The 26,602-nt window shown below is 40.0% G+C and overlaps 1 protein-coding gene across 2 annotated transcripts in view; it reads right to left on the bottom strand.

Moving 5' to 3' along the window:
• NUP214 (nucleoporin 214) overlaps positions 1 to 26,602 on the bottom strand; it is a 105,633-nt gene that overhangs the window by 10,904 nt on the left and 68,127 nt on the right. Inside the window, exons 25-31 of one of the 2 annotated variants that reach the window (XM_036749435.1) lie at positions 23,365 to 23,440; positions 21,278 to 21,380; positions 16,942 to 17,032; positions 14,625 to 14,686; positions 10,877 to 12,682; positions 9,156 to 9,226; positions 5,843 to 5,999 (exon numbers count right to left, since the gene is read on the bottom strand). In XM_036749435.1, coding sequence (XP_036605330.1) covers positions 5,843 to 5,999; positions 9,156 to 9,226; positions 10,877 to 12,682; positions 14,625 to 14,686; positions 16,942 to 17,032; positions 21,278 to 21,380; positions 23,365 to 23,440 — 2,366 coding nt within the window. The remainder of the gene's footprint in view (positions 1 to 5,842; positions 6,000 to 9,155; positions 9,227 to 10,876; positions 12,683 to 14,624; positions 14,687 to 16,941; positions 17,033 to 21,277; positions 21,381 to 23,364; positions 23,441 to 26,602) is intronic. The other variant, XM_036749436.1, reaches the window with a different exon arrangement.

The raw sequence follows: 26,602 nt of genomic DNA, 5'->3' as shown, positions 1-26,602 counted from the left end.
AACAACAACAGCGTTAATAGAATACAAACTTAAACATAAGATACATGAAGGCTTTTACATATAAATACAGATAATATTACATGTCCTTACATGTATTTCATGGAATTTAACATTTTGTTTTTATTTGTAGGTATAACAGTCATTGGGGGAAGGGGAAATTCTCTGAAAGAATTAGGGGTCTTTCAAATGAAGGCCAACTTAAAATTTTAACGAACTTAGGAAAGCAAGGTTAAATCAAATCAGAACTAAGTAAAATGGTCTCATGAGTTCATCTTCTTTCTTTTCTATCTGGTTTGACATGTTTGATGATGCCTGGTTTGGAGAATTCAATTCAATTAAACAAAAAATTATTAAACTTTGGCTAGCTACAAAGGACTGTGCTAGACAAAACCAGGCCTTACCCTCAAGAAGCTCATATTTCATTGGGCAATACAGTACCTAAACAGACAAATACACAAATACAAGCCAGAGCACAAACAATTGGGGGATCATGGAAAGCTTCACGTAAGAGGTGATACCTACTAGAGCTGAGCCCTGAAAAAAAGCTAAGGATTCCAATAAAAGGAGGTGAGGAGACAGCGCATTCCAGGCATGCAAGACAGTTTGTGCAAATGCAGAGAGGAGGGAAATGGAATACAGAGTTCAGGGAATGGCTAATAATATAAATAAGTCTTGAAAAGCAGGCCGGACCCAGATTAAGAAGGGTATTAAATAGCAGGCTAAGGAGCTCCCGTTTTAACCTAGAAGCAATAGGGAGGTACTGAAAAATTGTAAGCAAGGGAGTGACCCAGTCAGACCTGTGTCTATGGAAGGTTATTCTGACAGCTGTATATGGAAGGACTACAGAAGGGAAGTCTGGAAGCAGGGAGACCAATTAGGAGGCTACTGTAACAGTCCAGACAAAAGAGGGTGAGGTCCTCATGGGAAGTAGAAGTAGAAGCATAAGGAAAACCATCATCTTGCTATTTCTGATCTCGACAGGAACCAGGGAAGTGCCGCAGAATGTCAAAGAAAGTATATGAGACTTCAAGCTTGATTTCCTCTTATTAAGGGGTCCAATTAAGTCCTTGACCTTTTTATATTTTTCTCCTAGGTCAGTTATTCACTACAAATTATATAACTGCTGCCAAGCAAAGGGGAATAAAGGAAGTTACTAAAAACTCAGGTCTAAGTGTTCTAATGATTATATTAATCAATTCCAATAGAGTATGACATGTAACATATAAACATGTTTTTCATGCACATATGAAATCTGTACTAGTGGAGAGAAGTCATTAAGACAGCTAAAAAAGTTATTGTATTCAACTTTTACAGAGCTACTCTTTTCTGATTGAGCTTTGCTTGTATGGCTCTCATTAGTTTATACCAGCTGGATGATAGGAAAGGCCCTGGGTTTAAAGCCTACCTTGGACACTACCTGTGGATTCGTGGGCACCTCACCCTCACCTCCCTGGGCCTCAGTTTCTTCACCTATAAAAAGCTGTTGCCCTAGACAGTCTCTGGAGTCCCTTCTACCTCTAACTCCTGATCTACAGGATGCATGACTGTGATTACCTTGAGGTGAGGCCCCTGTACTGCTGATGACTTGTAAAGTCTCACCTCTTTCAGCTCTAATTCCATGATTCTATGAAATGTGGTAGGAAAGCCAGGAGAGCATGAAAAAGAAAGCCCCTTATGGATAACTGACACACAAATAAACCACAGACTGAATAGATTTGTCCATGTCACTGAAGGGAAAGCAAACATGTGCCTCCTAAGATTCTTCTTCTTTTCCCAAACTTCCAGTGTACACAGATCTTCGAAGAGAGAAGGAAAGTAGTCTGTCCCATAGCCAATTTATCTGAAGAGGCAGTCAGACCACTTCTTTGGATGCCTCTCACAGCCCAGAAAGGACAAAGTGAAATGCCATCAGTATTTTCAGTTATGACATTATTTTTACCCTGCTCAGGGTTTCTGGCTTAAGCCTGTTTGTCGAGATAACAGCATCTCTCAATTCTTGGTTAGTGGCCTTGTAAAGTCTGATTCAGATCCCTACACGGGTGTCCTCTCTTCAAAAACATCCTTGACAATTTCTGACCCCTTGGCTGAGGGCACAGGACTAAACGTGCCAGGGATGTGGCAGCTGGAAGCTCTGGAGTAGAGAAAAATCAATTTCTATTAGCCTGAAATAAAGTATCGTTTGTTTATGGAGCTCTGAGTTGTATCTGTATAAAAGCTGTCCCTTTAAGCAGCCTGATCTTTCCCTTACTGTGCTAAGCTGGAAGTTACATTCTGGAGCTTTCAGTGCCAGTGTATTTGATACTGGAGACAGACAGAGGTGCATACTTCTCTCAGCAAGTCACTTCTACTGGGTATTTCAAGAACAAACAGCTCTCATTTCCTGCCTCTCTGCTGGTGCTAGCAATGTAAGCCCCACAGAGCAAACAGGAACATAGATACAAGGTTAGACTTCCTGGGTCTTGTGTCAGATAAACTTTGGTGTAACTGTATAAAAATCAAGGTCAGGTGAATTCCTGAGGAATATGGTCAGCACCTTTAATTGCTTGGTAGCCATAGAAAATTTACGAGTCTTTTAAATCTAGTGTTTCTTGAAAAGCCCCTTGAGTTCAAGATCCATGACTGTCATCAGTATTTTCCCCTCTCCTTCCTTCAATCATAATCCAATTCAGCTTAAGGACATGACCTAAACTTAACATAGGTCAGAAACAGAGATAGAGACTATATAATTGGCATTATTAAAAAAAAAAAACAATCCAAACTATATTTTCCTCCTTTAATATTTCTTGGTTTACTCTCTGTCACAGACTTCTCCCTTAAAGGGGGCACCTAGCCCTTATGGCTCCTGGAAATTTCTATTTCAAAGGCTAGTATTATTGTCTCAGGAGATTCTTCATTGGTAAAATATATTAGCCAATAAGAAAAAATGCCCAGTACTCTTTGGCAACCATTTCATAACCTATGCTTCTGAGGCAACAAACACAGGCTTCTGAAGCCACTTATAAAAAAAAAAAACAACAGTCACCCACTTCATCAGTTTTCCACTTTGGCCAAAGAAGAAGGGAGTAAGTAGGCTTTATTTCCCAGGATGGATTCTTAATTTTGTTTATAGTGAAAACACTAGCATAATACAACAGAAGGCTCTCATTTGGACTACATGAAACTACAAGAAAATGAGAGGGGAATCCTCACAAACGACAGACATTAACATGGTTCAAAGATGTCCCTGAGAGGAAGTCACCTGGGCATGGTCACACTTTGGATGGTTACTAAAGGAAAGAACAACAGAAAAGCAATAAGGTGTTGGAGAAAAATCTTCAATGGACACGGAGCCACAAAACCTGAATTCTAATCTGGGTGATCTTGGAGAAGTCACTATACTGGGCCTGGGGGAGAGGGAGAGGCTGGACTAGCCAGTTTTGAAGGTATCTTCCAGTTTTAGATCTGGAAGGTCATTCTAGGTCACTTTATACCACTAAGAAAAACAAATATGAACCCAATGCCAAATTTCAGAAGCTGAGATAGGAAGATTTTCTTCTGTTCCACTTTTTGGATTGATACCCTAAGACCCAATGTTAATTGTCAGACTTTCCAAAGACCGCTTCTTCATCTGTTGACACTCATATCCCTTTTACATCCTCAAACAGAATGAATGTGTCCAGCTTTGGAAGCAACATTCCTGGTACAAATATAAAGAAGGTAACGGCTCTGTAAGGCAAATCGTGCTGACTCCTAAATGACTTTGGAGATGAGTGATTCATACTGGGAGGAGTCCTAGGTGAAGAGAGAAGCCCTTACACTGGATGGAGAACACGCCAAATACAATGGACAGTATTTCTTGCTACTTTTCTTTCCTCCTCAGTATTACATTTCCAGGTGTTTCTCAAGATTACAATCCAAGGGAAAAGAACAGAATCAGTAAAGATGCAGAAGCAGAAATAAACAGGGGATGATGACATGGAACAGATCAGCCTGATTAAAGAGAATTTGTTTTGGGGGGAGCGGGAAGTAAAGTCAGAAAGGCAGAATGTAGAAGGTCTTCAAGGTCAGACTAAGTCACCTCAACTTTTTCTGGAAAGTTACCGCATCAACTAAAGGTTTTTGAGTAGTGGGATAAACTGATTAAATCAGTGTTTAGGTAAGATCAGTCTGAAAATGAATGGGATGTAAAAAGACCAGTTAAGAGGGTACTACAACATATAAGCAGCAAGGCACCTGCACAAGTGTGAGAGTGTGTGTGTGTGTGTGTGTCTTCCCCTCAATCTCAAAAATATTTTTCTCCAGCAGAAGTGAAATTATTTTTTGTTTTTGTTTCTACTTTATCCTCTTTCTTTAGTCTCATTTAATTTTTTTTCTTTCCTTTTCCCTTTCCCCTTTGTATATCTTTGGCTTACCATTCAAATACCACAGTAATTTCTTAGCTGAAGAGGCTGCATATCAATGCTCAAAAGGTTGCTGTCCTTGGTACTATGTAATCACATTTTAAATACTTTAAAAAATCCAAAACAAAACCCAAAACCCAACAACACATTTTCCGACTTTCTACCCCTCCAATTCACTTTTAAAGGAGCTACTGATGCTGCCTAGTTTCCTAAAAGAATTACTCATAAAAAAAATCTATATTTTGTCAATGACCACCTCTTATTATTTTAAACCCAAATCTCCAGCTAGCACATTGATATTATTACTTGAATAATATATTACACTCCAGTGGAGAATGACTATATTTCAAAACACTGTTTATATGAATAACAGTACAAGGTAGGATGAACGAATCATCACCCAACAAGCACTAATTAAGCTCCTGGGTGCTGGTAAATAGAAAATTCTAATGTGAAGACTCAAATTTTCAAGTTTAACTTCTCAAGTAGTTAAATACATCTATCCAAATATATTGAAGATTGAATAAAAATTCTGGATGTACAATCTTGTCGGCAAGCACATCCCTAGCTTTTCTTCCTTTTCTCTCATTTCTACTGTTGTCAGCGACATCATAATTATGGCCACTGAGTCTTCAGATTCAAAAGGGAGGAAAATAAGGGAAGAGTTTTGTTTTGAACAAGATGGGGCCTCAATATTAGAGGCACATGTCTATTGAGTCTGCTGAACACTAGCTCTTGATTCATTTTATGTTACACATTAAATGAGAGAATAGAAGACTTGGGCTGTGAACATGACAGACTTCCAGTTTCCTGATCTAATCCTCCCATCAGCAGCATGATATTTTTTAATGATTTAAAAAACAAACTTTGTATTACTTCCAACTATGAACAGACAGATCAACAAAGAACCTTAGAAACAAGAGTCAGGAAATGGAGTGAATACAGCTTCAGAGGAAAATCAAACAAAAATGCAACTGATGAGAAATAATTAAGGCTTCTATCTTCTGGGTGACATCTCCCTATAAAAGCTGAGTTTTAGAGACAGATTAAAAGAGGGCCATCACACCAATGAAAATGCTTTTCCCCAAGACAAACCTCACATAGGTTTTTGTCTTCTTAAAGATGATTTCTGCTTGTCTGTTTGTATTTGCATCATATCATTTCACTCCCAACAAACAAGACAAAGCCATGGACCTTGGGAAACAAATGCCTAGCAGAGTTATACACTTTTTTTTTTATATTGCCTTGTGGATTTTTCAAGATTATACAGGACACTCCATATTAAACAGGTTCCATATAAAGAAAAAGTCATACCTGCATTTATGAAAATCTGTTTTAAATGGGCATTTGTTCTCCCTTCCCCCCATTCTAACTTCCTGTTAATACTGTGAAGGAGGTGATGCTGTTTAAAGACTAAGGAATAGGGAAATTTCTTATTTTCTCTGAACATCTGGCTTGCTTACTTGGGGTGGCTGCAGATCCAAATCCCCCGCTGGCTGAGCTGAATGGGTTTTTGTTGGCAGCATCCTGGCTAGGTTTTCCTCCAAGGCCACTGAAGAAACCCCCGCCTCTTCCAGTGCTTCCAGACCCAAACAAGCCTCCACTGGAAGAAGATGACTGCTGGGAAACAAAAGGAACAGGAAGTATGATACGATTAGAGGTCACTGAAAAATGGCAGGGCATATCCGCGGGCAGGAGGCCCTCACGTACCATAGGAGTGGAAAAACTGCTTTGTTAATGGATACTCCAGAAATCTGAAAAGAAGCTGGGCTTGAATAGGAACATTCCTAAAGGATAGCGGATTTTCAAATTGTTCTTTGTCTAGGACTCTATAATAGAGTCTGAGAAACAATCTGTAAATGTGGGTTGCTTTTAATTGGTATTTATATTGTTGTCTCTGGTCTCTGTCCTACACTAAGTAAGGTAGGGACATAAAATCCAAGAATTTTACAATCTCAAAAAGTTTGAAAACACTATTATAAACCATGTAGAACCCTACAACTTCTGGCTTTATAATGCCAGACTGAACAAATCAGCTACTGGCAGTATGTGATCTATGCTGCTCCTCCCCTCCCATTTTCTAGACTTTTATTTGATAATGACTTTCACTGTACTGCAGAAATCAGCCTAAATTAGCTGCACTGTTGAAATGATGACCACAGCTGAATTCTGTCCAAGTTCTCAAATCCTGTCTTCAGATGCTGCCATTCGCTTAGAAACACATGCTGAGTCAAAGCTGTACCAGAGACCTCATTTTCCGGAGTGGAAATCAGTTCTTCTAGGCAGATGAATGACAAACTCTAAGGGTCGTTAATACCATTCAAGTGTCATGTCTCCTTTGTTATTGCATAGGGGAGAGTACAGGATCTGGAGTCAGGAAGACCTGGGTTCCAGTCCTGCTACGGACACTTACTAGCTGTGCAACCCTGGCCAAGTCATGTAGCCACTCTGAGCTCAGGGCTGTTGCGTGAATCAGATGAGAAAAAACATGGAGAGACCTGTGCACACTTTCAAGTCCTCTATGAATATGAGCTGCTTTTTCCGTTATTCATCAAAGGCATAAGAGTCGAAGGTTCAACCACTGTGACAGCTGGAAAAGGTAACAGGCCCATTTCCTGACTGAGCTGCATTAGCCAAAATTAAATAGGTTTAGCTCAAGTATCAAAGCCCCTGCCTATCCGCAGGCGAAGAAGTTTGCCGATCCCCTCAAATGCTGAAAGAAGGAATGAATACTAGTCTCATCTGAGGTAAGAGTGGAAAAGCTTGACCAGGACAAATCACAAGGTGGGCCCTCTGGGAGGCGACCATGCAGTGGAGAGGGCCCTGAGCTTAGAGTCAAGAAGACTTGAGTTCACATCCTGCCTCAGACATCCCCCTATGTGACCCAGATCACTTAACCTCTTTCAGTCTGTTTCCTAGTCTGTAAAAAGATGGAGGTGGGGAATGAATGACTCCATTCACTTCTCTGAGCTGATCCCATAAGTCATCTCATTTCTCTGGCCTTCAGTTTCCTCTATAAAATGAGGGGGTTGGACAAGACAGCCTCTAAGTTCCCATCCAGTTCTACATCTAAATCTATGATCCCATAATACCCAAAGCAGTAAATTGCTAAAGGACCAATCAGGATTATTTCCTTTATGTGATACAGTGGGGAGTAGCCAGAACGGCAAGCTACTCGAAGGGTAGCTACAAACACATACTTGGTTGGCCTGTGGCCTATCAAGAAAGTGGCAGTAAAATGAGAACATGCTTTGGGCTGAATGTTTTTTCATTACCCTACCTGACTTTTCACTACCCCAGCAGTCAGATGTTGTAGTCTTCCTGCTTAGTGATGGAAACTGAGCCTCCGGAGCAACAGTTCAGGGAAGCCTGACTGCCTTGGTGTGATATGTTGCCAAGCTCTCTGGCTCAGTAAAGGCAAATCCTGCCTTTTGATCTGTTTGGGAACATACGATCAGGCTGCTGGGGAATCGCACCAAGTAAACCAAAGGTGGCTTCTGTACTGCACGCTCCCTAATGGTGTTCTTACTGCTGGAGGTGAAATGCCCCCTTCCATCGCTAGGGTCATTACAGTGGAAGACACCTATCATGGTGGGCTGCTTAATTTCACACCTTTAACAAGCTCTTAGGTGAACACAGTCTGGGATGTAGCATAGCACATAGTACTTCCTTCTGAAAATAAGCAAGAAACTCACAAGATGGCTACAATTTCTTACCTTCCCTTCTACTTACACTCTTCTCTCCCTATCCCACTATTTAAAGGGCCAAGATCACATTTAGACAGGCTAGGGAGTCTTTGGGAAGGAAGCCCAGCTCGACAACCATGAATTAGTCTCTTACAACAGGCAGCATGGGATGAGGCATAAATCAGGAGAAGTTGCCTTCTCCAAAAGGAGCCTGGGAGCAGTGAAGGAGCGAAATAAACTGTAATTTGGGATCCACTCCAAAGATTCTTGGGGGAGTTCCATAGGTGATGCAGAGATGGTCTGGATTCCCCATTCCCAAACAACTCCACTGCATTTGGACTTCTCTGGACCTCTCCATCATGCCTTTCTTCATCCTTGAAAAATCTAGTTCTGCTGTAAGACTGAATCTGCTTAGTCCTCACATCTCATCAGTAGCCTCTGTCCTTCTGAGCAGATCCTCTGACTGGAGGGCAGGGCCATGGGCCATCACCCCCTCCCCCAACTGCTTTTGGACTCTTTTGGAGCTTTTCATCATATCCCAAAACAAGTACCCTAACTCCTTCTCCTCTTTTCAGCCTTTTTGAGTACTGTCTTTAGATTCTAAGTTCCCTGAGGGCAAGGACTGTCTTTGTTTTCATTTGTATTTGTATCCCCACAGCTTAGCACAGTGCCTGGCACAGAGTAGGTGCTTAATAAATGTTTACTTACTGACAAGGCAACATGGAGTAGCAGAAAGAAGGCAGGACTTGAGTCCAGAGACCTGAGTTCTGCCATTTCCTGGCCAACATTGTTGTTTTACTTGTCTGACCTTCAGCTTATTTATCTATAAAATGGGGAAAATAATACTTATATTTGTGTATCACAGGGCTCACGTGGGGAAAGAGTCTGTAGTCTTCAAATGCTGTAAGAATGTGAGAAGAAACTAGGAATCATTTAGTAGCATTTGTATTTGCAGGATAAACTGAGGGCATTTGGGAAGTTTTAGGGGGCGTGGGGGAGTCCTATGTAAGATGATAATATCTGAACACTACTAAAATACTCTAATACACACCCACACACCCCAACACCAACAACCCCACTGTTACGCTACCTGGCCAAAGACTGTGCCTCCAGTCCCTGTTGCTTGACCAAACACAGAACCTGTATTGCTGGAGCCAAAGCCTGTAAAACAAAAGCATTATCAGTATTCTTCTTAAGGCCTGTGATCACTACTTAAAGATGGCTTTTTCTCTAGTGGTCTAATTTGTGCCATCCAGGAGCTCTGACACTGGAAGGAAAGGAAGAAGGCAAGAAGACGGGAAGAAGTGGGGAGATAAGGAAAGAAGAAGGAAAGGAAAGTAGGAGAGAAGGAAGGGGAAAAGAAGCAAGAAGAGGAGGAAGGGAGAAAGAGAAAGGAAGGAGAGAAGGAAGAAAGAAGGGAAGAAAAGAAGGAGGGAAGAGGGAGAAGGCCAGAGGCAGAGAAAGAAGATCTTTCTTTGGGGTTTTTGGGTTGAGTAAAAGAGAGACTTCAGAAATGTCTCTGGAGAGGAGAAGAGAGAATGAATGTTTAATTCTTTGAAGAATCTTCTAAAGCCTCTCCCTTCTCCTTTCTCTTGGCCCGGACATTCGGCTTTCTTGTCATACTTCAAATCAAACAAACAGGCAAGAAGGAGCCTCCTCAGAGAATAGGAGCAGACACTCTCAGGACAGAGTATTATCCCTTAGACCCACAGAATGCCAGGAATGGAGGGGAACATAAAGAGGTCATTCAGCTCAAATTTTCGATTTCTCACATGAGGAAACAGAGGCCCAGTGACTTACGTGCTGTCACTGAGAATAAATGAAAGACAGAGACTTTGATTTGAGGCCTTCTAAGTGCAGGACTCTTTCCACTCTACCGTGCCACACCCATTCAGGCCTTATATTAAAAGAATATAAATGAGGGAGTAAATATGCATTAATGAATTTATCTACCAAAAAAAAAAAAACCCAGGTGGAAAGCATTGACATGGTCTAATGATAGACAAACCATTGTTCACAAGAGTTAGAGGACCTGGGTTCTCTGACTTGGATACTGACTACTGGTGTGTCCTTGGGCCTCAGTTTCCTCATCTGAAAAAACAAGGGTGTGTGCAATTAAATGGCCTCTGAGTTACCTTTCAACTTAAGATCTATGATCCATGATCCTATGATCACTGGAGTCAAAAGAACACAAAACTGGGTAAATATTTTCAAGGTCTTGATGCCTCTCAAAATGTAAAAATATGCTATAATTGGTTATGGTATAAGTAAATTTTTAAAAGCTAGTCAATTAAAAACAACAAAAACCTCCACATACCTGAATAACACCAAAAACAGACAACTTTGCCAAGAAGCAGCATAGCTTAATGAAAAGATCCTTGCATCAAGAGTTAAGGTGCTTGGGTCTGAGTCCTAGCTTTCTAACAGCTTCTAAGGCACAAAACCATCTCTGTGACCTTGCAGAATTATTTTTACCTTAATAAAATAAAGGGGTTGGACTAGATCTAAGGTCTCTTCTCTCTAGAGTCTATGAAAATCTTCCAGGGTGTTAGGGTTCTCATCACAAGGTTCCTTCCAGCTCCAAAATTCTAAAAGGTCATTAAGTTGCTGCAATAACTTTCATGAAACAACCCTTGCTGTTGCTTATGGCACTCTGATAGTCAATGGAATGGGAAATTACTGAATTAATAATGCTGCAGTTGGGAATGACTACAGAGAGGGACAGGGTCATCCTTGTTAAACCAGGGAGATAATTGAAAATTGCAGTTCCATAGGGGCCCACTTGCTTCTGTTCTCTCGGCAGACTCTTACCTGAAGCCTGGCAAAAGCTGAAGCCAGAGGATGATGAGGCCGTTGTGGCAGCTGCAGCACCACCAAACACAGAGCCTCCTTGGCCAAAGCCTGTGTTCTGCCCAAAGGTCGGAGGGTTGCTCTGCCCAAAAAGACTGCTGCCAGTGCCGGCAGAAGACTGCCCAAAAGAGAAGGAACTAGCACTATTGGTGCTGGAGGAAGCACCAAAGACATTCCCACTGCTTACTGCTGTAGTAGACGAGGCAGATTGCCCAAAGGCAGGTACTGAGCCAAAACTGGTCTGATTGAATGAAAACCCACTTGTAGAGCTGCTTGCAGCCTGTCCAAAGGCAGGTGCCTGTCCAAAGGCCGCTTGCCCAAAGCCCCCAGTGGGAGGGGTGCCGAAAGCTGGACTCCCAAACCCTGGAGTGGAAACCTGCGGTGTGGCCGTTGTCGTAGTGGCAGTACTGCCTGTCTGCTGCCCAAACAGGGAAGGTGCTGAGGTGGCTGCCAACTGTCCAAACACAGAGGCAGCAGAAGGGGCAGGAGTGGCATCACTGGCTGGTTGGCTGAAAGCAGAACCTGTGGAGCTGGTGGTAGGAGTTGGTGGGAACACAGGCGCTCCTGCAGTGGCAGCCCCAAACCCGGCTGGGCTAGGGGTCAGAGAAGCCACACTGCTAGAGGGGGGTGGAGCGCTGGGAGGTCCCACAGCTCCCTGGGTCACACTTGGGGCAGAAGCTGCTGTCACTGCATTTTGCTCAGGTACTGACAAGGTGGACACAGAAGAGGCCTCCGCCTTCTCTTTTGCCTCAGGAACATCTGCAGTTGCCCCACTGGCTTCCGTGGGAGGTGCCGCTGGACCAGGACTAGCTGCACTAGCTGCGCTGGCTGCAGGGACACTGGAGTCCCCTATCACAGGCGGCAAGAGGGCGGGTTCCTTTTTAACCATCTCCAGAGGTGGCCCTGGGGCTGGAGGCTGATCAGGTGGCTGCTGTTGCTGGTCTGCAAGAGCAGGGATGGAGGAGGCTGGCACCTCACTGTCCCCTGGCTTCTCTGACAAAGATGCCAATGACTTGGTATCTCCTGTGCTTTTGCCAGGGGACCCAGGAAGGACGGGAGCAGAGGGTGGACTCAAGAGATTACTGAATGACAATGGGGATGCTGACACAGAGAGGGCAGCAGTGGGGGCAGTAGTTGGCGCAGGTGTTGCCGAAGACAGAGGCATTGCACTGCCAGTCTGCCCAAATGAAAAGGTAGACTTGCTGCCACCCAAAGAGGTCCCACCGAGATTCAGAGCCCCTGAGGCTCCTGAGCTGGTGAGCTGCAGGCCACCAAATAAACTACCAGAGGAGCTACTCAGGCCTGTGCTGGCTGATGTTGTTACTGTCGTGGTGGTGGTCATGGTTGAGGTAACAGGAGCATCTGTGGGTTTCCCTAAGAGGGGAGAGCTGCTGAAGCTAAATTCCGAAGTTATGGTTGATATCTTGGCAGGCTGTACACCAGGTAAGTTTAAGGATGAAGTCTTACTAGAGGTTTTTGCATTATCATCTGCCTGGCCAACCCTCAATCCTGAGAAACTCCCTAGTGTTTCTCCAGCCAAGGAATTTGGAAACAGATGTTCACCCAGCTTCAGGGGAGGTGCATCGGGCTTGCTAGATGCTGCAGAAGTGGCTGCCACAGCAGCCACCGGTACTGCTGGTTTATTAGATGGGGTCACATCTCCAGAAGGGCTGAATGCTGCTCCAGTGGTGCTGGCTGTTTGTAAGATCCCCGAATTAAATGAGAACGTATCATACAGGTTTGACTCTTTAGTTGTGGCTGCTGTCACTACATTGAGATAAAAGACAATTAGAAAACAAATTATACAGTAGGTAAAGCTGTCACATCTCCATTGAAACATCCTCTGAATCCTTTTCTCTACCTTCCCTTCAAAATGAAATGGATGGTTTTATTTTCCAAGGCAGTTTTGTTCTAGAGCAGGATGAATGAATTTATGCCCTCATAAACTTAATTCTAGCTAATTTTTACCCACTGGTTGCCACTATAAAGGAGCACTAATGTGTCTCTGGTATAGTCAATGTGAGTATCCATTTTATAACTGTTAAATATAATGCAAACAGGATATTTACCTTGTGTAGAGTAAGACTTTATCCCCAAAGGGTACATGATTTTCAGTAATAATATCCCTTGTCTTTCATTATGTTTTTTTCTTATTGTAAATTATAAAAAAAATTTTTATCACTGACTAGAAAAATATTCATCGACCTTTTGTCAGCACCATTTTTAAGGTCATCTTGCTGTTTTGGGAAAATGTACATTGCTATTACCTTCAGTTCTTAATTCAGAGGACTCAGTCCATCCTAATTACTAGGTATAAGATGTTATCATTTAAATAATAGCTTAAAGGCCACTTTTAAAGGCACAATTGATAGGCCAAAGACCAACATCAAGAAAAAGATCAGGACCTTAGTTTAACAACTAACAGAAAGGGCAAACAACTGCAACTGCAACAACAGACAACACTGCTCCTAAGAGCTGCTAGAACTGGAAATAGAACTTCTATTTTATAAGAGTTATCACTGAAAGAATGGCAGACATTTTGTCAACAGGAAATGTGCTCAATATAAAGAATTAAAAGATAAATGGAAAAGCGCCTTGAGATTATTTTCAGGTAACCAGATTCTGATCAAATAAGTCTTTAGAAAAAATGATTGGTGTAAATGCATTTGGCACCCAATGGAATTATTAAGATATTAAGAAAAAAAGAGGCCTTTTCTTTTCATGGTACTGTGTTCATTACAGAGTGTAAAATCTTCATATACAAAGTTCAGTTTTAGATGTACAGAAGGAAAAGATGAACGGAATAAAGAAATTTCCAAATGTATGGCTTTTATGTTAATACAATGACTTGATGTTCCGGAAGCAAGTAATTTAGTTACTTTATATTAAGAAACTAGGCAGCCAGAAATCCTCTGCATCATTCAGTATAAATCAAGCATTTTCTTTTTTATTATTAAATATCTTATTAGAAACTTAATACTGAACATCATCACAACCAACTAACTTGCTTGTTTAATGTTTACATTTAAATTGATTCACTGCATAAAGTATCCTAACTTTTCTGTCATTCACTCTAAATCCCTATCAGGATTCTTAACCACATCCATTCTCATTCAGTTTTCCTCCTGTATGTTCACATTTAGTGAGTAGACCTCATTCCATTCTCTTATGATCTTTCACATTAAGTTCAGCATTTTCTCAAAATTATTATTAAAAAACAAAACAAAATCACAAACTCTCCTCCAATTCCTCAAGATGCCACAGAAGTCAATCATGGCTTTCAAAGTCTAGACAAGTAGAACACAACAATAGGAAGTTTTACCAATCAAAGAAGACTTTGAATATCAAGGGCCTAGAAATAGACTATGTCCATCACTTCCATTAAGTGTGGAGAGGCTCCAATAGGAGACTACCAGGAGATGATGTTTTTGGCCCTAGAAACTCATGATTCTGAGGAAGGGCTGCTATGTGTAATTTGCTATTTGGTGGACTGAGTACTAATATTTAAAGCCAGACTTTTTAGAATATCAAAGTGCTATTATATTAATAATGATGGCATTAATAACAACAATTGTCTTGTTACGGGTATTTTAACAACAGAGAGTTGGCAGCACATAGAGAGATATAGAACATGTAAAGAAGAGAAGGAATCACTGTTTGTTTAGGAGGAGACGCAAAAATAAAACTTGCATAATTTGCAGAACTTTACCTTGTGAGACAGTGAAGTTAGAAGGTGGTGTTGATGTTATTGCTCCAAAATTAAAGCCAGTCCTAGAGAAGGAAAGAAGCAAAAAACAGGTGAAACAACTTAATATGCCTTTTTCTCCATCTAAACATTTTTGCTAATTTAGCCATCAAATATTTATTAAGCACTTTCAATCTATTATATAAAAGGCTCTGGGTTCTAGGTGCTATGAAGGATACAAAGAGATGTAAGACATAGTCTCAATCTCCAAGAAGCTCACAATTTAGTAGGAAAAAACAGTGAGGGCTAGAAGGGTTCAATGGTAGGTGAGATACACTGACAGCTGAGGCTACTGAGCAAGGCTTCACAGTGTTAGCATCTGAGCTGGAATTTGAAAGTTAGGTAGGACTGGACTAGGTGGGTGGGTAGCAAGGCATTCCTGGCAAAGGAAAATGATACAAGTGAGGGTGCAGAAGCATGAAAACCTCAGATGCCCTTGGAGTAAGCAAAGCCATCAGTCTGGGCTGAGTGAATGGTTCATGGATGCCAGCAGTAGGAAAAAATCATGATGGAAAAGTAATTAAGGGTGAAAGGGTGAAGGACTTTTTATCAACCACCCCAGGAACACAGGACCCAAATACAGTTTTTAAGCATGTCATTAAGATCCTGACCACAAGTGAAAGGTTCTTCTGCTACCTGTGAAGTGTATGCATAAAATATAAGAGACAGTCTTATTTATTTGGCAGAACCCCTGGGTTACAGGTCGGAAAGTCTGGTTCAGAGACACATCTGATTCCTTTTAACCTTCCCTTTCCTTCTTCTTCTTCTGCCATACATTTTCTTTTCACTATTAGCAAAGCTGCCAGAGACAAAAAGCAATTTAGCACAAAAGAATGCTGTAAAAAGTGGTGGAGGAAGTTAAAATGGTGAATTCAATGGGAAGGAACAATATTCAAATCAGGTGGCCATGTGCTGTAGTGAGGATCTGGATTTTTCCATATACTTTGTAACACTACACTATCTTCACTATGAACTAGGTATGTCATACCATATTGTTAGGATAAATCCACAGAAAGAGTTGCTTTGTCCAGTCAGTAGGCATTTAGAGTTTTTATAAATGTCTTCACTAAGGCAGTTTTATTTAGTGGAAGGAATATTAACCTGATGGCCATACTACTGACACTACTTGGAAACCAATCTACCTTTTATTATTAGCTTGGGGGTGGGGGGTAGGAATACTGATGATTATTTATTTCCTGATTGGAAAACTTAACCAGCATTCGTAAAGCACTTCAATATTCTGAAAACTGTTTTAACTTTAGAATTGCTTAAAATTACCTCTACAAAGTGTAAAAGACAAACTGAGGATCCGTCACATACTACATTTAATATGTAATCTTCCCTATGGCCCTAATCTAAAAATCTCTCTCTCAGAGTTCACTTTAACAGGTTAACTTTAAAGCCTACTCAAGAAACATACTAAAATCATGAAAACAGAGTTTGGTTAATATGATTTCAAGAACAAAATTAAAAGCCCCATCCCTAAAGCAAAACCTGAAACAGGAAATACAGCCAAACAAAAAAGTCATAAGAGGCTTCTTAGATACAACTGAATGCCCAAGACCAAAATTTCTGGCTGGTTTTTATATCAGTGGCATCCATCATAATCCCACCTCTGTGGGGAACTAAACACTTGAAGAGATTTCATAGGTTTCAACACGAATTCTTGCAACAATTTGTTTTAGCATTTACAGAAGCCAATCTTCAGAAAAAATAAACACTCTTGTTTCAAGGGTTGGAAAAGCTCATATTGAGTGGGATAGGAAGTCAAGGAAACCAACTCTTTTCAACTAATGTGAATTTTTATAATGAGACAATTTAAAAATTTAACTGAAATAGATTCCTCCACTTGCATATAAAAACTAATGCTTCAAAATACCCCCATGCCTTTTGTCATCTTCACTAAGAAGCTGTAAGATGCTGGACTTGCAATCAAGAAAAGCTAATTCAGCTGTCTAGTCCACTCTGCAACAGTTGCTGAAATGAAGAGTAAACAGACTGACAATGCAAATCAACTTAAAAATTTAGCACAGGCTCTCTTAAAATAATTTGGAACCTTTTTGGATGAAACCATATGATACTGCATGCAGAAATTTAAGTTAAAATGGAGAAAATATCCATGCTAATACATTAAACACTAACAGTCACTGTCATCAGCTAGAGAAGGGCTAACGTTTTTCAAACTTGTAAAAATGATTCCAAGTTATAAAATTCAGGAAGGCCATCTATAAAGTTGATAAGAACATATAACTTTGCCATATAATTTAATTTCAATACTGACCCTGATGAAGAGAATGAAAATGGCTTGTTGAACTGTCCAGCTGCTGATGAAGTCGAAGTCACAGTTGTTTCCATCTTGGTTGTCCCTGGCGCTAAAGTGACATAGACAAGCCCATTCCATGAAGTCAACTTAGGTACAACTCCTAGTATGCTTTTCTTCTCCCCTCATCCCCCATTCCACATTACTACTTATATCTACCACTGTAGCTGCACATACTAAACATCTATCAATCTATAGCTATCAATACAGATATACAGATATTGCCCCCCCCAATTCACTTTGTGTCAGTGGTCCCAGAAACTGCAGAGTCTCAATAACTTCTATTCAACTCTAAATTTGTTCTTGCTCATTTAACAATACTAAGAGTGATTTAAACACACACATACACACACAATTTGTTTATAAATGAGATCACACTATTACTGTTCAGAATAGATGATAGGCATACTCGTCTCATTAGTTTGTGCACTGAGTTTAAAAAGCATCTTCATAGGGAAGGTTTTGTAAAAGGTGGCTTTTCATGAATCGAAAGAGAAAGAAGAAAAATACACTTTTCAAATATTTAAATCATTTTTTCCCCCAGGTAGAATGAGCCTTGTTCTTTCTTAAGTACATGACATTGCCATTCTGCTTTCCAGGAAAGGAGAATAAAGGAGAATAAAGAAGAATAAAGAGAGTATTTTATGATCACCACTGAATGATGGATTCCTACCTAGAAGTGCACCTGAGAATCAGATTAAGAGGTGTGTAACACCGGAACGAAGACAAGTCTCCACATATTTATCTAGTTTGTTTCGCAAGTATCTCAATTCTGAAGAATGACAAAAAAAGCTATTCAATAAAGCCATCAAAAAGATTTGAGGCATAAAGACTTACAGCTTTATTTAATAATACACCAATGGGACAAGGAAGTCTACTTCTTAATTTTTGAGTTCCAAATGATTCAGGAGTCTTGCTAAAATATTTCCTTATAAAGTTTCAGGTAGAATCAAGCAGTATTAGACACTACCTTGTTGTGAAATGAGATGATTCCTGATTCCCTTTTCCTTATGGGACTGGTATTCATATTATGATGCTTAGACTCTATTCAGGTTTGGAGAAATATTACTAGAACAAGAATATACTCCTATCCTACTAATAATAAGTCTTTTAGAAGGAAGGTTTTCCAAGTAGGCTTTTTTCAAGTATTTGGAAAGTACTTGAGATTTCATCAAACTGACTTCCAGGCAAGATGGCAGCCCAAATAGAGGCAAAGAGTCCAGCTCCTACATACTCCAACAAAAAACTGAAATTCACATCAGACCAAACAGTGATTAAAAAATCCAAGAAGAACTACGGTAAGTGACTTCTTCCACCCAAGAACTGCACAAAGTCGCTCAGAAACCTACAGGCAATAGGAAAAAAGATATCGGCAAAGCCAACACCAGAACAGGCAAAGAGGCTGCAAGTCTCCCAACCCAACTAGTGATGGGCCAGACACAAGTATAATAGACAATCAGACATGTATAGTGTGTAGGGTTCTATATCCAGAGGCAGGAGGCATTGAGAGCTGAGAGGTCCCTAAGAAAGCTCTAGGGTGAATGGAAACCCACAGCCATGAACCTAGAAACCACCAACAATGGCAGTTACCACAGTTATGACAGGAATAACCCCAGGTACTCAATGGCTTAAGGATTCTTCATATTCTCTTTCAAAATTGAAAAGAGAGCCTTTGAAGATCCAGGGGGACCTAACCCCAGGAGACAGAATTCAGGAGACCCAGGGCTAGACCAAGGAAGGTGAAACACTCCACCCAAGAGAGTAGAAGGGGGTGGAACCTAAAACCAGAGATATAAGTAAACCAAAGATAACACCAATTAATATTTAAAAATTACTATAGATCTAGAGGCCTCAAATTCCAGCCTAGAGGGAGAAAGTATCTTCAAAACAACTGCAAGAAAATAGATTTTCCATAAAGACGATATGAATACCTAAAAAAGGAAGCAAGAGATAAAAAAGAAGGCAAATGGGTTCCCTAAAAGCTATAACACACCTAACAGAAATCATTACCTCCATAAAAGCAAAAATATCATAACAAAAAAAATCAGAATATAAAAAGATTTTAAAAATTAAGAAAAAAGAAAAAATGAAAATGTCTGATATATAAAAATATATTTTATATATAATGTCTGATATATATATAAATATATGAGATATATATATGTGTATATATATACATATATATATGTATATATGGAAAATAGGTCAAGGAGAAAAATTTAAGAATCAATGAGCTACCTAAAAACCATGATTAAAAAAAAGAAAAAGCTTGGACACAATACTTCAAGGAATCATAAACAAAAAATATTCAGCTCTATTCAAATCAGAGGGTAAAATGAGGATGGAAAGAATCTATCAATCACCTCCTGAAAGAAACCCCCAAATAAAAATCCCAGGAATGTTGTAGCTAAAATCCAAAGCTCTCTCATGTAAAAACAGCAACCAAACAAATGACAAATCTTAAGCATCCAGAAAGAATGATATCTAGCACCAGGAAGCCACAGTTAAAATCATGTAAATCATAGCAGCTTCTACTATAAAGCAGAGGAGTTCTTGGAATACAATGATCCAAAAGGCAAAAGATATAGATAGGCTTACAAGAAAGAATAACTTACCCTGAAAAATTAAAGAAGTTTCTTACATGGGAAAAAACAGATATTTAATGAAATAAAAACTTCCAAGTATTTCTGATTTAAAAAAAATCAGAACTAAGTAGGAACACTGAAATATGAACAGAAGAATTAAAAAGAAACTAGAAAGGTAAATTTATTTGAGCAATTAGAAGGGTCTGCACGATGATGTAGTGCTAGCATTCTAACAGGAGACAAAACAAGTGTTCCTTCAATCAGTCAATCAAACAATAAGCATTTATTAAACACTTACTATGTGCCAGGCATTGTGCTAAGCTTGATTTTGAAACTTAATGTCTTCAGAACTTTAACTTCAAGAGGTACTGTGGGAATTAAATAAAAGAGTGGGGGCGGGGAGAAGAGAAAAACCAGTGGGGGGTGGGGGCACAGAGGGAATGGGGGTGGTGGACTGGTTCTATTCTGGAGGTTTAAGAGGGGAAGGAGAGAATAAAAGGAATGTACTTGGGCAAAATGAAGGAAATCCAGGGTAGAACTGCTACTCCTCTTAAATGGATATTGAGAAGAAAATTATACAAACACTGACAAAGGGGTGGAGGGAGTGGGCATCAGATGACCCTCAGATGGACAAAAAAGGGTTGAATGAACATGTGCGCACACAGGCACACACACATACACAGAGTATGGGGTAGAAATACACTTGACACTAGCTGTGTGACCCTGGGCAGGTCACTTAACCCTGACTGCCTCAAGAGGAAAAAAACAAACAAACTAGGATCTAAAGGGATGCTCAATAACTGGAGAATGGATGAAAAAGCTGTGGCATCTAAATGTAATAAAGTAATATTTTGCCATGAAAAATGATGAAACAGATGACTTTGAAGAATCCTGGGGAGTATAAAATGATGCCGAGTGAAGTGAGCAGAACCAGGACATCAATTTATACAGATAAAAACACTCTAAAGAAAAATAACTTTTAAAGACTTAAGAACTCTGATCAATGGAATAATAAACCCTATCTCCAGAGGATCCATGATGAAAAAGGTTATGTATCTCCTGACTGACAGGTGATGCTCTCAAGATTCTGAAAGAGACACATAATTTTTGGACATAGCCCTTGGGTGGATTCCTTTTGTAGGGCCGTGTTTATTTGTTACAAGTGATTTTTTTTCTTCTCTCAGTCTATCTGGGTAGAGGGTGGGGAGGTAGCGAAAAAAGGTTAACAATATTGATACCACTCCCTCCTCCAAGAAAAAGATTGAAACATTTTGAAAAATGAACAGAAGAGGAAAGAAGGAAGCACAGAAAAGCAAGATAGTTTTAAAATTAATATGTGGAATTTATTGTATTCTTTTTAATGAGACAGGTAATATAAACTCAGTTTCATATACAATCCTCTTTTTGTGTTCTGTTGTGCTATGTGGAAATATTCATTTTTTCACGTTTAAGTTCAAAAAAAAAAAAAATTAACCCAAAAAAGGGCACCTCATTAAATTGAAGACAAAATTTCAGAAATCACATTGTTGCTGAAGGTTACTTTTGGGGAAATGAAGGATAGATTTTTTTCACTGATTTGATCTTTCATTTCCAATCTCCCACGCTTGACCTCCCCAAATTATTACCAATTAACTCTATATTAGCTATGTCAGTTGTATGAGGTGGCCTTTCTTTTGTGTTTATTTTCACCGAAAACAGAAAAGCAAACTGACCTGAGACTTTGTCACTGGCTGACAGCTGGCCAGATGTGAGTATTGCTGGTATTTGTGTAGGGCCAGGTGGAGACTGTGACTTGATGGAATTTATGAGAGACCCCTATAAGAGAACACAAAAATGCATAAGTAAATCTATCAGATTAAATACATGATCATTGAAATTGCATAAGGATATACAATGATAAACATTACAATAAAAGGCACGCACACTCTTTAGAAGTTCATTTGTTTTGAATGTATTTACATAAATAAGGGAATGAAAACAGGCTGTCTTATTTACATTATTAATGCTGCCAGGTATTCCTTTGTATGGGGGAAACCACAAGGTGTAGGAGAAAGATCTGGAGTCAGGGACACGTGTTCGAATCCTGGCTCTACCGTATGATCTTACAAATACCCTAACATTTTAGGGCTTCTTGTGTTCTCATCTGTAAAATGAGGGAGCTAGTCAGGATGACATCTATGATTCTGTCTAGCTCTAAAGTTAGAATGTTTTTTGTAGCATCAAAAATTCCACAGACCACCACAATGGTAGATTGATACCCAATGACATATAAGTGTTATTCATTTAGTAATACTTTTAAATGAAATTTTATTTTATTAGTCACAATGCATCGAAAATATCTGAAAAAATAGCAATATATTACATGTAACACAATTATATTGAATCATTTAATATGACTTCCCTTCCCTTTAGCAGTAACTCTGTGGTACTCCTATAGGTTGGGAACCATTGACCTATATAACTCTACCAATATACTTGATTTCTACCAGTGGAACTGCAAGTGACAAAATAAGTTTCTGAAGTTTTGCCTTTGTGACTTCTTGAACTATATATTCTATGTGACTAGCCACAACCTGTACCTTAGTTCAAATACTTCAAAAATATAAATAATAAAAAGAATTGAATGCTTCCATTAACATCTGTTATTTCACAACTGAGGACATTCCCTCCTCTGACAGAGATTAAAACCTTTTATATGTTACTAGATGGACTTCATCAGTTGCCATGGTCAAAAAATTTTCAGGGCTTGGTGACTTTTCTCTATATTTAGCTTGCTAGGCTGATTCTCAGACAATAAAGACTAAGACAGCAGTCACACTCAGAGCCTTTGTAGGTGCTAAGGCTGGCTGGGGCTCACAGAATACTGGCTTAGCCTTTCAGTACCAAAGGTCACCCCTAGGGTGTAAGGAGGGATTAGAAAAGGACTTTCGTAGAGGTTGCCCTTCATTGTGAGCCTTCAATGTTTACTATGAATGAGCTCTAAAAGACTGAAAAGCTACTAAAATTATCCTTATTTTAAATATATAAGGAACACTATGGATAAGAGAATCCAAGCTACATGCTTGAGACCACAGCAGTAACTTTTAAGAAAGAAAGTGTGAGTTCTATAATTCAATCTCAAACTCAAATCTGTAGTCATCTTCAGAGGCTGATACCAGCTTCTTGAGAAAAGTTGAAGCAATCTCTTTGCTTTCACTGCCTAGTTTCTGCACATGTCTCCTTTAACTTCCTGATATACTGCTAAATCCATTCATTTTGTTTTTTCATCTTCCTGAGAAATGATGTCTTGGCCACATGACGCAGAGTAGTTCTTTCCAAAGGAGGGGCAATGCAAAAGACTGAAGCTAGACAGAGTGAATGTGTAGCCAGCTCAATCAATTGGTGTTAGATGGTGGATAACAAACAGGGCTAAAAAGTATGTAGGGTAAATAATAAAAATAACTGCTTACAGCAAAAGAAAAGGGAACTTCAGCCCCTCATTTATAAAATGAGGAGGCTGAATATATGGCCCCTGAAGTCTCTTCCAGCTCTAGGTCTATAATCCAATTCCAGAAGGACAGAGAAAGAAGGCACTGAACCATGTGCCCAGCATAACCTGAAGTAAAATACAAATCTCTGGAGACTGAAAAGTCTAGCCCTAACCAATGACAAGCCCAAACAAAAGATGTCAGTCACTGACCAAGTTAGGTCATCCATGGGTCAATTAAGCACATGAACAGCACTTAAGCATTGCCGCCACCAGTTGCTAAGGCAAAAACGATAAATGATTATGCTAGAAGAATAAAAATCAATAAGGTACCTGCTTAGGCTGATTGGCAGCCACTGTAGCAAACAAGTGGAGGGACGTTTTGGCTGCTGACTGTGGTGCTGGTGACCTATTTTTTAAAAGAAAGGGTATAACCACATAAGAAGGCATGATTTAATGAAAAAAAAAGTTTACTTTTTTTCTAAACAATTTATTATTTTAAACATTCTTTTTTTTAATTTCTCATGGCCACTGAAGTGGGTAATATATCAATTATACATGTGAAATCATGCAAAACAAATTTCCGTATTAGCCATATTTTTTATTTAATATTTTGGTTTTAAACATTGATTTCCACAAGATTTTGAGTTACAAATTTTCTCCCCATTTCTACCCTTCTCCCCACTCCAAGATGGCATATATTCTGATTGCCTTGTTCCCCAGTCAGCCCTCCCTTCTGTCACTCCACTTTCCCCCGCCCTTTCCCCTTACTTTCTTGTAGGGCAGGATAGACATCTATGCCCCATTGCCTGTATATCTTATTTCTCAGTTGCATGCAAAAACAACTTTTTCTTTTGAGCATCTGATTTTAAGACTTTGAGTTCCAAATTCTTTCCCCTCTTCCCTCCCTACCCACCTTCCCTAAGAGGGCAAGCAATTCAACATAGGCCACACATGTATCATTATGTAAAACACTTTCACAATACTCATGTTGTGAAAGACTAACTATATTTCCCTCCATCTTATCCTGTCCCCCTTTATTCAATTTTCTCCCTTGACCCTGTCCCTTTTCAAAAGTGTTTGCTTTTGATTACCTCCCCCCCCCCCCCCGCCATCTGCCCTCCCTTCTATCACTTCCCCTTTTTTATCCTCTTCCCCCTACTTTCCTTTGGGGTAAGATACCCAATTGAGTGTGTATGTTATCCCCTCCTCAAGACAAATCCGATGAGAGCAAGATTCACTCATTCCTCCTCACCTGCCCCCTCTTCCCTTCCTACAGAACTTTTTCTTGCCACTTTTAGTGAGATAATTTACCCCATTCTATTTCTCCCTTTCTCCCTCTCCCAATATATTCCTTTCTCATCCCTTAATTTAATTTTTTTTAGATACCATACCTTCATATTCAACTCACCCTGTGCCCTTTGTCTATATACATGTATGTATATTACCTTCAACTACCCTAATACTGAGAAAGGTCTCATGAATTACACACATCATCTTTCCATGTAGAAATGTAAACAAAACAGTTCAATTTTAGTAAGTCCCTTATGGTTTCTCTTTCTTGTTTACCTTTTCATGCTTCTCTTGATTCTTGCGTTTGAAAGTCAAATTTTCTATTCAGCTCTGGTCTTTTCACTGAGAAAACTTGAAAGTTCTCTATTTTATTGAAAATCCATGCTTTGCCTTGGAGCATGATACTCAGTTTTGCTGGGTAGGTGATTCTTGGCTTTAATTCTAGCTCCTTTGACCTCCGGAATGTCATATTCCAAGCCCTTCAATCCCTTAATGTAGAAGCTGCTAGATCTTGTATTATCCTGATTGTGTTTCCACAATACTCAAATTGTTTCTTTCTGGCTGCTTGCAGTATTTTCTCCTTGACCTGGGAGCTCTGGAAGTTGGTGAAAATAGTCCTAGGAGTTTTTCTTTTGGGATCTTTTTCGGGAGGTGATCTGTAGATTCTTTCAATTTCTATTTTATCCTCTGGCTCTAGAATATCAGGGCACTTTTCCTTGATAATTTCCTGAAAGATGATGTCTAGGCTCTTTTTTTGATCGTGGCTTTCAGGTAGTCCAATAATTTTTAAATTATCTCTCCCGGACCTACTCTCGAGGTCAGTGATTTTTCCAATGAAATATTTCACATTGTCTTCCATTTTTTCATTCCTTTGGTTCTGTTTTATAATATCTTGATTTCTCATAAGGTCACTAGCTTCCACTTGCTCCAATCTAATTTTTAAGGTGGTATTTTCTTCAGTGGTCTTTTGGACCTCCTTTTCCATTTGGCTAATTCTGCCTTTCAAGGTATTCTTCTCCTCATTGGCTTTTTGGAGCTCTCTTGCCATTTGGGTTAGTCTATTTTTTAAGGTGTTATTTTCTTCAGTATTTTTTGGGGTCTCCTTTAGCAAGTCATTGACTTGTTTTTCATGGTTTTCTTGCATCTCTCTCATTCCTCTTCCCAATTTTTCCTCTATTTCTCTTACTTGCTTTTCCAAATCCTTCTTGAACTCTTCCACGGCCTGAGACCAATTCATATTTTTCTTGGAGGCTTTTGATGTAGGCTCTTCGACTTTGTTGACTTCTTCTGGCTGTATGTTGTGATCTTCTTTGTACCAAAAAAAGGTTCTAGAGTCTGAGTCTGAGTCTGAATCTGCATCTTTTTTCGCTGCCTGGCCATGTTCCCAGCCAACTACTTGACCTTTGAGCTTTTTGTCAGGGTATGATTGCTTGTAGAGTAGAGAGTGCTTTGTCCCAAGCTTTAGGGGCCGCGGTGTTTTCCTAGCTACTTCTACTCCACTGTCACCACAAGCTCTGCCACAGCAGTGCTCCGCCCCCTCCAAGAACCATCAACCAGGATTTCGACCCAGATCCAAGCAGGGATTGCAAGCCCTGCAATCCTGCTCTGGTCTGCCAGTTGATTCCTCCCACGGTGTGAGCCAGGGACTCTGGAAGCAGCTGATGCTGGAGCTATGGAAGCAGCCACAGGAGTTTCCTGCTGCTGTTGCAGCCATCACAGCACCACCTCTGCCACCCCCAGGGCTGGGGCCAGACTGCTTTCTAACCAGATCTAGCAGTTTTCCCACTAACCTGCTCTGCGGTCTTTGGCGTTTGTGGGTTGAAAAGTCTGGTAACTGCCATAACTCACTGATTCATGGCGCTAAGGGCTGCTCCGGGCTAACTCCCTGTCTGGTCTGTCCCAGCATTGCCCATGCTGGGCTACGCTTTGCTTCCAGCACAGTGCGATAGACCCTTCCCAGCAACCATCCAGGCTGTCTTGGGCTGGAGATCTGCTTCCCTCTGCTATTTTGTGGGTTCCAAAGCTCTAGAATTTGTTCAGAGCCATTTTTTACAGGTGTTTGGAGGGATCTGGGGGAGAGCTTAAGCAAGTCCCTGCTTTCCAGAAGCCATCTTGGCTCCACCCCCAGCCATATTTTTTTTAAAAAAGCAAGAAAAATAAAGAAAGTGATAAAATTATACTTCATTTGCCCTCTGAGTTCGTAAGTTCCCTTGCTGGAGGTGGATAGCATTTTTTCATCATGAGTCCTTTGGAACTGTCTTGGGTCATTGTATTGATT

The sequence above is a fragment of the Trichosurus vulpecula genome, chromosome 3, assembly GCF_011100635.1.
Source record: "Trichosurus vulpecula isolate mTriVul1 chromosome 3, mTriVul1.pri, whole genome shotgun sequence".
NCBI classification, from domain to species: Eukaryota; Metazoa; Chordata; class Mammalia; order Diprotodontia; family Phalangeridae; genus Trichosurus; species Trichosurus vulpecula.
The sequence above is the reverse complement of the archived record's forward strand: the minus strand, read 5'-3'. Positions and strand labels throughout refer to the sequence as shown.